Source organism: Pteronotus mesoamericanus, unplaced genomic scaffold (genome assembly GCF_021234165.1).
Source record: "Pteronotus mesoamericanus isolate MK-2021 breed Mesoamerican mustached bat unplaced genomic scaffold, CSHL_Meso_final scaffold_651, whole genome shotgun sequence".
NCBI classification, from domain to species: Eukaryota; Metazoa; Chordata; class Mammalia; order Chiroptera; family Mormoopidae; genus Pteronotus; species Pteronotus mesoamericanus.
Window position 1 is genome coordinate 30,120,017 of NW_026555325.1, and position 12,561 is coordinate 30,132,577.

The 12,561-nt window shown below is 40.3% G+C and overlaps 1 protein-coding gene across 2 annotated transcripts in view; it reads left to right on the forward strand.

The window, feature by feature from the left end:
• The window catches only part of CERS6 (ceramide synthase 6), a 291,055-nt gene that overhangs the window by 223,364 nt on the left and 55,130 nt on the right, over positions 1 to 12,561 (forward strand). For both annotated transcript variants that reach the window (XM_054562522.1, XM_054562523.1), the window contains exon 6: positions 3,041 to 3,133. In XM_054562522.1, the coding sequence (XP_054418497.1) occupies positions 3,041 to 3,133 (93 nt within the window). The remainder of the gene's footprint in view (positions 1 to 3,040; positions 3,134 to 12,561) is intronic.

Sequence of the window (12,561 nt, forward strand, 5' to 3'; positions counted from 1 at the left end):
GTATTTTGGTGATACGATAAAGATACATATATTATGATAAGCAACTTAGAATTTTGAGTTTGAGATTTTGGGGGGCTGCCTTTAGAGGCGTTTGGTCTTTCTGGTGTGCATGAGGCTGACGGGGAGCAGGCATGCTCTGTAACTTCCTCCTCACCCACAGTGTCTGAACGGGGTGGGAACTGATGTTGGCTACTCTTTAGGCAAGTTCAGGGTTAGGGATGTGTTGAAATGAAATTCCAGTTTGCATTCCCATCTCTTTTGTGTAGTTTATTCAGATTAGAAAATAACATAAATAAGAAACAGGACATGGTTAGAGAGGGCTGCGTGTTCCAGGGCCATTTTTAGAGACTAAAACAACATTGAAACCCAGTCACTACAGAATACAATTGTAATTCTCAGGCCCAACTGCTGTCTTACTATCCTGCATACTTGGAATACGGTCATTTACAGCCCTCTTTGTGTCCTGTGATGGTATCTGAGTGGAAAAATCCATACATATAAAAATACATCAAAGCCTTCCAGAAACCTGAACTTGAATGCTGAAGTGGCAGCTGCTCTAACACACTGCGTTTATGAGGTAAATTCTGTCACATGAGCAGCATTGAGACAGATGCCCTACGAAGTGTAATACCCACTCTTCTTCATAGCTATAACATAGCCTGAAATAACTTTCACATTAATGGTTGGAGCTGAGGAATTGCTTATTTCTAAGAAAATTAGTTGCTGGAGCGGTGGCTCAAAATGGAGCTGCAGGCTATTTCACAGGTGGAACTATGGATTCCACCTGCAGATTTGAGGCTCTGGTATCTATAGTCATGCTTATATAACATAGGAAATGTCATTAGTGTAGAAATAAAGATGCGATGTGTGGGAATTCAGATCAAGATTGTCTTCTACTGATCAGACATTGCTTATCAATGAATAATTTGGTGCATAACTCCCAAAATCTAGGACCAATTCATGATCTCTCATGGTGACAGTGATCATTCTTGATGCATTCCTTATACTTACAAAAAGAAAAGAATTAGCAGCTTTCTTTTTACACGTGTGGGAAAAATATTAAACAGCATATAGTTATTATGCATGTAATTAGAGCACTTTGTGGGTAGTTCAGAGTCCGTCTCAAGCCATAACCGTGCTTTTAAAGATGGGCCATGCTCATTAAACACATATATTATGTCTTAGGCACATATGTTTAATAGATCATTGAACAGATTATAGATGAAAGAGTAGTGGTCTATTTTAATTTTATTAAAGATACACTGCTCCTTGTGTATGAGTATGTATATTTTTATTGCATACGTAATGATTCTGTATACACGTGTCTGTTTTAAGTTTACAATCAGGTGAAGTTGCCCCCCGTCCGCCCTTGTCTAGCCTGTTGCAACGAGCACAGATGGGGAATGAGGAGCCCCAGCACAGCGATCCCAGGGCCGCCCTCGCTGTGAGACCTGGGATCGGCCTCCCAGCCTGAGTTAACTGACAGTGATTTCCTGTAACTATACGATTTAGAAAATGATAGTACTAATTTTATAGGATTTTTGTGAGAGCCAAAGAGATTATCACATGGGTAAGTTTTGTCAACTGCAAAGCACTCCACGAAGAGGGTAGTTAGTCTAACATGACGCTCTCTTAGGAACTCTGCAGTTTCTGGATTGCTGTCACTTGTCCTCATCACCCACTGTGGCATTTTCCCAGGTGGCGATGCAATGAGAAAGTGAATCCCATTAAAACTGAAATTTAATCTTGGCTCCAAGGGTCCTGAAGCCAGCACTCTATTTTCTAGACTTTATTGCTGTCATACGTCTGACCTGAGTACCCATCTCTAATTGCTAATGCCTTCAAAATTTAAAAGGACTCTTGAGCAAGAAATGTATTTCTCCAGGGTGGTGCTGAGTTTGATAAACACACTGATGCTCAGAGCTTGGAATTGCTGGTAGGGAGAGTATCCTGTCCTCTCTCATGTTCTGTTGCCAAAGGTCAGTGAGCGGGACAACTGTTTTCCATGATGCCTATGCATACAGTTGGTAGAGCTGATAGTTAGGTGAGTGCCAGCTTCTTGCGAAAGTTACTTGTTTTGCTGCTATGGGTCTACAGAGCGTTTAAGTTTCCATTGTATTTACCACATATCACACTGTCACTGTGTGTGTAATAGTGTAGGTACGTTTGTGTAATGAGCTTCAAAGGTCTTTAATTTACTCTGGTAAATTAAGACACTTCATTAAAATTCAGTAAAACAAAAACAGCTTGTCAAAATGGTTTTTAAAAACATTTGTTTTGTTTTTATGGATTTATGTGCAAAATAAATGTTACTCCCTCTGCTTCCTCTCTGAACTTCTTCTGATGTCTGGGCCTGTGAGTCAGAGAGAGCAGGTGTCACCTCCATTTTACAATAAATTAACAAAGGCCCAGGTTCAAGACCTACTAAACTGTGGAGGTGGGACTTGACCTCAGATTTTCCTGGCTGGGTGCCTGGCCCAGTATCTCTTGGCAGATTCTTTGCCCCTCTGATCTTTCAAGAAATGTTTTTAATTGTCTTTTTTTTTTTAATATATACTTGCAATCTACTGAAAGATCTGGTTAATGCAGAATTTGAGACTATGCCTCAGTGACCCATATTCTACTCCAGTTTCTGTCACCCACCTTCCTTGTCCCTATGCTGTAAAATCTCACAGCACTTATCCAGGGTTATTCTTGTTGTGTATGCATTAGAATAATTTTTTAAGTTGCCTAAGGAGTCTTGTAGATAATCATGCCTACCAAAGAACCAGAAATGCTATTGTTAAAATGAATAGTGAATTGGGTACCAAATGTTCATACTAACTGACGCTTTTTTGGTTGGAGATAAAACAAAACTAATGCCATCAAACTGAAGATTAGAGGCATCCTTCAAAGCCGCCTTATCCAGAAAGAGATTGGAGCTAGAATCTGTGGAGGCATAAGACCATGTCACTTTCCAGCACTGAGTTTGAGGTATTTGGGACCCAGGTATGGTTCCCTGCTAACTGTTAATCTTTCCTTTTTTTAATTTGCTCCCCAGCCACTCACAGCTGACCTTCACTACTATTATATCCTGGAGCTGTCATTCTATTGGTCTTTAATGTTTTCCCAGTTCACTGATATCAAAAGAAAGGTAAGTGGGATTGGGTTGTGCTTGCAGACACGTGTCTTTAATGGCCCCTGGCAGATGGGCATAGAGTCTCACAGGCACTTCTCTGTTTTCCAAGCAGCGCCAGTTTAGTCCTGCTTTCTGCTTTAATACATAAAGTTCTCTATTTTTGTTTGCGCTGGTTTGTATTTTGTTTCCATTGTCTCTTAACTCTTCCTTAGTGTTCTGTTCTCTATAAAAATATATAGCAATGAGTCCCGACAACAGTAATTTCTCTTAGTCTGATTCACAAGTCCCTCTGTTCTCCAAATTCAAGAAGAAAAATTTTATTTGTTGCTCCTGGGAGAGAGTAAATTCTCAATGTTCTAGCCCTAGAGAAAGAATTTTTCTCCAATTTAAGAGCTACCTCACATTAAACATATGTCATGAAAATCCCACATTCCTACATGAGCCGTAATTGGGTTTCTCCCCTCTCTTCCACTGGCTTTTGCGGAGGGCACTCTCGACCTTCTGAATGTGAAACCCGCTCGTTCTAGCTCTCATCCTGCCAGCTTCTGGACAGAGGGGATGCTTGTGACTATTCACTGCTTATTTGTTTTTCATGATGCCATTTTCTCCACATTTTCATATTTGGAAGTTGTGTTTGCTGGCCTGCGTCTCAGAGCCCCATGCTGGACAGACGGGTGTGCTCAGGGCACACCCCTTTCTCTCTGTCACAGCCGCGGTTTACTTAGCTGGCAAAAGGCTGCCTTTCTGAGCTATCTGGCTCAACAGCCTTAATGTGGTATATGTGGTTTGGTTCTCAGAACCGGGCGGTCCCTGCAAGGCTTAGGGCTTAGGTATAGCAGATAATTCATTGACTCCCCATACTTTGTGGTTTCCTTACTCACTGCACCAAACACTCTGGGTCAGTTTCTGGGAATGTTTAAAGATCCTTCAGTGGCAGCGTGCCAATTAGATCTCCTCTGCTGTAAATGAGGAGCCTTCTTCATTCATCTAGTCAGTGCTTGTAGTCTGATTATCTCCTATGTGCCAGGTTTATTGGGTATTTTACTTATTTATTTGTTTAAGTCTACTTGTGGTAAAAATATAACATTTACCTTCTTAACCATTGTAAGTGTACAGTTCAATACTGTTACACACATGCACATTGTTGTACAACCAGTTTCTAAAATTCTTTTCATCTGAGAACACTGAAACTTTATACCTGTTAAACGACAATGCTGCATTCTCCCCTCCTCCAGCCCTTGGAAATCACCATCTTACTTTCTTTCACTATGAATTTGACTGCTCTAGGCACCTTATAAAAGTGGAATTAACATAACGTCCTCAAAGGTTTGTCCATGTTTGGCATGTGTCAGAATTTCCTTCCTTTTTAAGACTGAATGCTATGCATTTTATTTTCTTTTGAGGAACACTTTTTTTTTCAGGTAGTCACACAAAATATGTGTGTAACAAAAAAGGAGGTTTGAATATTTTTCATGTTTTGCAGTTGAGACAATTTATATACAGTAAGTTGTTTAAGGTTGTGCAATTTGGGCCTGAATTACACCCCAAGCTGACCAAGCAAAGCCATGTGATTTACTCTCAGATTAGACGTGTACACTATTCTTGCATTGTCTTGCTTGTCATGCTCCTGACATTAGAGGTAGTGAGCCTTTTGCAGCTCTTTGCCATTTTATTGGTTCCTCTTTTGCTTAGTGAGAATTAGGAGTATCATCTGAGTCAAAGCGGTTGCAAGACTGACCGTCCTTGGCTTCCAGGAGCCTAGTCCTAGTGAGACATCGCCGGACCAGAGGTCTCACGCCCCCGCCACACACTTGAGTTTCTCATCGTGGGTTGACCCTGTCTTTTCAGTGAGCCAAGAGGACTGACAGAGCCTTCATTGTTTCAGGCCAAGTGACTGTTATCTTAATAGTTATCTTAAGTGGATTTTTTTCAAGTGTTGAAGTGTTTCATTTTGTGTGGTTTTAACATATCTTGCACTGGAGTAGAAAACATCTATAAAAAGGGCCGTTTTACAATGAGGTTCATGGAATTGATCTCAGGCCTATACATATTATCAAATTTAAAAAAGTAATTATATATTTTTTTTCTTAGTTAACACCAAGAGCTTATTTTAAACACTTGACACCTCTCCCTTCTTCAGCTGGTAAGAGGACCTTCCTACGTTTCTCAGGCAGCTGGCTGACTCTTATTTCACGTACAAGATGGGAATATGGCCACTACAGGACTAAAGATTACCCAGCACAGGTTTTAATAAGGAAGGCCTTTTCCTCTGTTAACATTTCTCATTCGTGAGTTTTTCTCCTTTGCATCTTGCTGTCACTGCAGGTCCTCGGTGGTTCCCTCCTCATTGCTCTATCACTTGAAGGATCTGCTGTTTCAGTCATCAGCGAGGATGTGTAGAATGTTCTGGCTGCAAAGTACACCCTACACCTTCTAGATTGCAACTGTTAACCAAACTCTCTAGAAAAGAGCCTGCTTCCTAATTAAGGAATAGAAATATTTGAAGACACTCATTGACAACAGAGTATGAAAATAAACTTCTGAATGCTATTTATAGGGTCATTAATAGAAAGATTATGAAAATGTTTCCTTGGCTTCCCAATTAAATGAAAATGAGCTTGAATGGTCATTTTCAATAGGGACCAGGATGTATAAATACTGGGTCCAAATGCATACCTCAAATTGTTAGAATCAGTACCCTAAACAAGGTTCAGAAATCATGTTTTTAATGGGTTTACATTCACAAACTCTTCCTCTATAGAAGTGTCCTAATACCACCACCATTTTTTTTTATTGCTCTGTTTTGAAATAGAATCTGGAGTCTAAAAACAAGAGGAGAACTTTTCATCCCTGAGGTGACAGAGCACATTGCCTCTCCCTTAATCTTTTCCAGAGTTGGTACTTATTTGGTCAATGATGAGATACACTGTCCATCTTCCCAGAGAGAAAGGACTAGCCAAGATGTAGTCATTTGGTATAATGGACTTATAATTCAAATATTCTATTGTGTGCTATCAACATGTATAAATCTTTTTAAGGATTTTTCCTCCCCCCCCTTCCTTCCTTCCTTTTTTCTTCTTGCTTCCCTCCATTCCTCTCTCCTTCCCTCTTTCTCTCTTCCTTCCTTCCTCCTTTTGTAAAGAGAAATTGTTAGACTACCTTATTAAAACAACAGCTATATCCTTGGTATTCAACATTCTTTGAAACATTTCTTATTTCCCAAGGCTTCAATTTGTTAAAATTCTGTTAGGCGTGCAGGAGTATTTCTAAGGGAAACTAATAAATAAGACTGTGCTGGAGCTCAGAACAGCTTGCTTGTGTCTAAGCCCTATGTTCCATTTAACTAAGCAGCTGTTGGACTCAAGGCCTGGGCCCTTGGCCAATGAACCGGGCTCGTGTTTGGAGTCCTGTGCAGGAAATCATCCATGGCCAAGTCTCAAAGCCCAGCTGGTAAAATCAGCTTGTTACTCTTCTGGTCTTTAACCTGAGAGAAAAACTACATCTTGTAAAAGATTCCTGACAGAGAGAGATATGATGATTAAGTTTGGCGAAAGACTCATTGACGAACTTGTGTTTGCTCTCTGGTAACTCTTGCAGAGAATAACTTTCATCCATTGCTACAGGTGCCTGTTATGCTCCAGATCTTTCCTGCTTTAGTTGTATTTAGGGTAAAAGAAAATGCATGCTTTAATCTTTTTATAAGGAAGCTAGCAGTATGGCATAGAATTAAATGAAATACTGTCCATGAAACCATGTAGTACAGTGCTTGACAGATAGAGCCTAGAACAATACTTCTTTTTGCCACATAATGACCCAAATTTGGTTGAATCAAAACAAAGTGCTAAAACTAAAAACAAACAAAAAAAACCCTCCAAAATGTAGTGGTCACAAATCTTTGTATTTTTGGTCAGTTAAAAGTGAACAAAAATAATTAGGGTTGCCTAACTTAAGGTTGCCAACCTTTTTTCCTAGTATTTCTTACCACTTATAACCATCAATCCTTAAAGGAAAGGACATTTTAACATTTTAAGGGAGAAGGGGCACCTTGTAATGAAGGATAATCCTTTAAATTTATCACTAATAAAAAGTTCTTATTTTTCTCCTTTTTTCTAGATTGATGAAAATTATGGGCACTATGGCTTTGAGGTTACGGGCATGGGCTCTAGAGTTGATCTACTTGCTCGGCACCACTCCTAACTTGATGTGACCTTGAGAAGTTACTTTACTTCTTTGTGACTTGGTTTTCTGATCCAAAGAATGGAGTTCATGTAATCTACCCCAAGGGAGTATTGTCAGCATAAAGTAATACATACTATGAGAACAATGCCTGGCACATAATTAATGCTCAATAAAGGTTAGCTACTACTGTGGTCTTTAATGTGGTTCACCAGATATTGCCAGCTCTCTACCCTCAGGCACACGTAGGATTATACTTCTCAGCCATGTTCTCTCTTGTGGTTGGATGGGGCCATGTGACTGGTAGGCTGTGAGCAGAACTGACTTGAGTCACTTTTGGACCAGAGTATTTAATTACTGGTGTGAGACCCTCTAAACTCTCTCCTCCTGTGTGGTGCAGTGATCAGTGACATCCGAGATGGAGACCGCTCCCCAGTCTGGTCCCTGAGTGACTGTGGTGAACTGAGTACACCCGCCACCCTTGAGCAAATGGTAACATGCAGTGGATAAGAAATGGGCCTTTGTTTTAAACCACTGAGATTTCAAGGGCATTGTTATTGATTATCACATAATCTAGCTTATCCTGACTGGTGCAGTTCTTAATAATATGGCTAATAATTTCCTGAAACAGTATTTGGAAATAATTTGTCTAGATCAGCAGTTCTCGAAGTGTGGTTTCCTGACACCCTTCAAGGGGACTGCAAAGTCAAAACTGTCTTCATAATAATACTGAGATGTCATTTGCCTTTCTCACTACATGGGAATTTGCACTGACCGTGTGTAAGTACCCATAGGCAGCGTTGCTGGTAGTGGCACCAAACTGTATTAGCAGTCACTGTTCTCTTTACTGCCACATGCTTCAGGAAGAACACATCAGTTTTAGTTGAGAATGCTCTTGACGAAGCAGTAAAAAGTGTTCATTTTATTAAATCTGCATTCTAGAGCATACATTTCAAAAATGTTTCGTGTAATGAAATGGAAAATAAGCACGAAGAACTTCTGCTAAATAACAACGTATGATAGTGCCTCAAGAAAACCATGTACAGTTAGTGCTTTGCATTGTGAGCTGAACCAGCTGCTTACTTCCCCATAGAATCTCACTTTTACTTGAAAGAATGACCGACAAACAATGGTTATTACAACTTGTATTTTTGGTAGATATTTTCTTGAAAATGCAGACTGAGCTTGGCAAGTAGTTTCAAGAAAACAATTCATATTTATTTGTTGTCAATGCCAAAACTCAAGCTTTCAAGGAAAATTTTGATTTTTGGAAAACTTGTGTTTACCAGTGAGAGCTTGATAGCATCTCAATAATTTAAAACTTTTCTCATGAGATTGGTAGTGATACTAATAATTGTGATTTTTAAAATAGTATATAACGAAGTGTTTGATTGGCTCAGTGAATCAATATTGTGACTAATGCATGATGCTACAAAGTCATGCATGAGTAAAAGATCCATTCCAAAGGTCAGGACAGACCAAAGGATTTTATGTAACAGAGTGTGAAAAGTTTATGGATCTTGTTTAAATTCTACATTGCAACTAACCTTGAAGAATATCTTACTTCTCAAATTTTGGTACAGAATCAAAGAATATCCATAACTATCTGAAAAGACAAGGTACTTCTCCCTTTTTGAACTGTGTGGTACTGGATTTTTTTTTTTTTGCATACTTCAATCAAAATAACATCCATCAGCAGATTGAATGTATATGCACTTGTGAGAATTCAACTCTTTTGTCTTAAGCCAGACATTAAAGAGTTTTGCAATCATGCAAAGCAATGCCACTCTTCTCACCATTTCTTTTTAATTTTGGAAAATGTAGTTATTTTGGGAAAAATATTTATGTTAATTAACAAACAATGAACTTTAAAATAAGTCAATAAGTGTGTTTTTACACATTTTAAAAATTTCTCAGTTTTAACGTCTAATGTGGTAAATACTGATCGATACGACCTACATAAGCAAATGCTTTTTTGGTGTCCTCAGTCATTTTTAGGAATAGAAAAGGGCCCTGAGATTAAAACATTTGAGAACTGCTCATCTAGCTTACTTTGAAGACTTTCCTGAGAATATGATGACTCCAGGGTGGTACCTCAGGTTGTACCAGCATGTCCTTCCTTTTCTTGAAAAGCTGAAATCACGCCAGATGACACTGGACCATTCTGCGAGGGATGGAGGAAAGTGTAGAATTCTCTCTGTGTAACCTCACTGCTGCTACTCATGGACACAGGCAGACCACTTAATCACTCTTTACAGAGGTTCAGAGTTGCTCATTTGTGTGTCCACTTGTGATTGGAGTGGCAATATCCTGCACTCAAAGCTTAGGTTGCTTCCAAGGCAAATATTCCTGACTCCCAGGCCACTCTTGTGGGTTTGGTTTTTTTCCCACACTACAGAATCTTCAGCATATAAGTAAGATGGGAAGAAGAGGCAGCTCATTTCAGTAAGCTACAACCTGTGATCAAAGCATTTCAGCCCAGTGCTATGTGTAGGTTGGCGATACAACAATAGAACAGTATTGTCTGGAAAATAGATATGGTTTATGGGGCAGTTTTTATGGGATTTATTCAAAGACTGTCTTAACTTACTCCTGCAATCAAACTCCCAAGTTCCTTTGCCTGAGGAGAGGCCCTTAAGCATCTTCAGATGTCACATAGTGTTGAACAGAGTGTGGGAGGGTGACAGGCAAGGACCTCTTCTTCCAGTGAGGTGCAAAGGGCCACAGCATTGCTGCAATATAGGGACCTACACCCAGGCCCCACACAGTGCTGCTGGCCTGGGGCTCTGGGTCCTTAAGCCCAGGCCTCTGGACTCCCCGCTTCTCTCAGGAGGTACTGCTCGCACTTGAAAGGTTCCACTTTCATTTGGGAGATTCAGTCATTCAGCTTCCTCTGGGAAGTTTCTCACAAGTCATTCTAGGGGTCCAGGGAAAACACCCACTTTGGCTTATTATAGTTCTAATTGTTTCCCTAACTCAGTGAATTCCCTCCATTTCTGTTGCCATAGATGTAGACAGGCCCATCTCATGTCCTTCCCTTCGGCTTCCTAACAAGAGGCACCTCTTCCACTCTTGGCTAATCCTGCATCTTTGCTCTTGATCCCCCGTCTCTTCCTTCTAGAGCGGACCTTGCTCTGTTTGTTAGTCTCTCACTGATCTGTGTTTTCAGGAGTGTGCTCTCTCTGCAGCCTCCTTCCTCAGTGTTTCCTCATACGCTTGTCTCCGAGAAGCAGCCTGCCGTGATAGGGGCCTGGGCCCCGGAGTGGCGCAGAATGGGATTCAGATCTGGCACTGGCCTGTCTTCATGCTGTGTGCGTAGCGTCTTTGTGCTTCAGTTTCTTTATAAAATGGAGTTCAAATAGTACTTGCCTCATGAAGTTGTTGTTCAGAATAAATCACAGTGTCAGACAGAACCTTTGGAGCCTGAGAATTAACAGGCAAATCACAGGATAGATAGATGTTCACCAGGGAGTCAAAGTGGAGTGAAGCTTGAAGAAAAGGAAACACAAGCCTTCCAGCCAGGGGCAAAAAAACCCCAAAACAAAACAAAACAAAACTGCATGGCCAGAGGTCTGCATGGGAGCAGGAAGTTACTTGAGGAGTGAATTCTACAGGTATGATTTTGTCTCTTTATAAAGGTGGGAAGAGAACTAAGGCAGCTGAAGGAAAAAGGGTTAGAAGAGAAAAAATAAGGCTGATGATAATAATGAGTTTCTCTGAATCCCTCCTGACAGCTTACAGCATCATCCCAACCTGATTGACCTGAAGGGAGATTTTCCCATCCTCCATCTAAACCACAAAATTGAGTCCTTGATTGCCCATTGTCATTTTGGTCCTTATATTTAAAGTAAATATGAGGGCGATAGCGTTTGAGTCCTGGGATATTTCTGATTTTAGTTGAGCACAGTCTGCCCCCTACTGATCACTCTGGATGTTTTCAACTTTAATGAGTTTAGTTGATACCAAGTGTTGGCATTGCCTTTGTCCTCAGGGATGGGGGTAGAGAGAGAGAGAGAGAGAGAGAATAAAGTCTTAACCCATGCCTCACTGAAGACTGTTATATTGAGTATTAAAATGTTTTAGCAGTGACAATTTTAGCATTAAAAGCTGTACAAATTAGTGTGGCTGGGCCCAGAGTAATTCAAACAGAGCCCAGAAAGTGTATATAAAGACCTCCGTCTTCTGGTGCTTGTGATTTGGCAAGACTTGTAGTGATGGAGAGCTTCTGAAGACCCAAATTTCAATGAGGAAAAAAAAGACATGCATGTATAATTAAGAAAAATATCTCCCTCATGTGAAAGCAGAGTGCATTTGGAGAGAGGGCGCTTTAGATCAGGAGAGGGCACCGTGAAGGAGGAAGGCCTCCAGGGAGTTAGAACTTCAGCCCCGTGCTCTGGCCAGGCGCACTACATGGGAATTGGTGGAGCTCCTACACTGGTTTGTTTTCTTTTGTACAAATAAAATTTTGTTGCATCCCCTGCCACCGTAATAAAATCAGTTAAAGAGTAATATTAACTAACTAATTCATAGTAGACAAGAGATTATGAATTCTTGATCTCGAAATGGTACCATAAATGTTACACAGGAGAAAGGTTGGGTGAACACTATTTACACAGCGGATCTTCACTTCACTTACGTAAGTTCCCAGAAGCTATAAAATAATGGCACCTCCAGCAGCAGAGAAAGTCATATTGTATTTAGACTGCTCTTGTTGTAAAATCTGGTGAGGAATCTCCTTGATTTTCAAATTATGTTGAAGTAGTACTTATAATTTATCATGAGTTTGACAAAGACACGTGCCCAAACCCTTTTTATAGTGTACCTGAATTTCGAGAGTCGTTTTTTCTGGGTTACTTCAGAATAGCTATGGAAAGTAAATCTCTTGCACATTCTTTATCTGAAAAAAATTTGATGAAACTGGCCCTAAGACTTCCCAGTTGCCACATCTCAATGACTTGACCGAGTTTCCCATAATATGCCCTTTGATGTGGCTCTAAGACCAGGGTCAACAGACTTTACTATATAGCAAATCTTTTAAACTTGTGGGCCATATGGAAGCTACTCAACTCTGCCATTGTAGCAAGAACACTGCCATAGACAATAATTAAGCAAATGTAAGTGGCAATGTTTCAATAAATCTTTCTTGACAAAAACAAATGGAGGGCCAGATTCAGCCTGGGGGCCACAGCATACCTCTCTATGCTCCAGAGTAGAGTAGTCTGGACATGCATATTGGGTGAACAGTGAGGATGTCAGATTGGAGAATG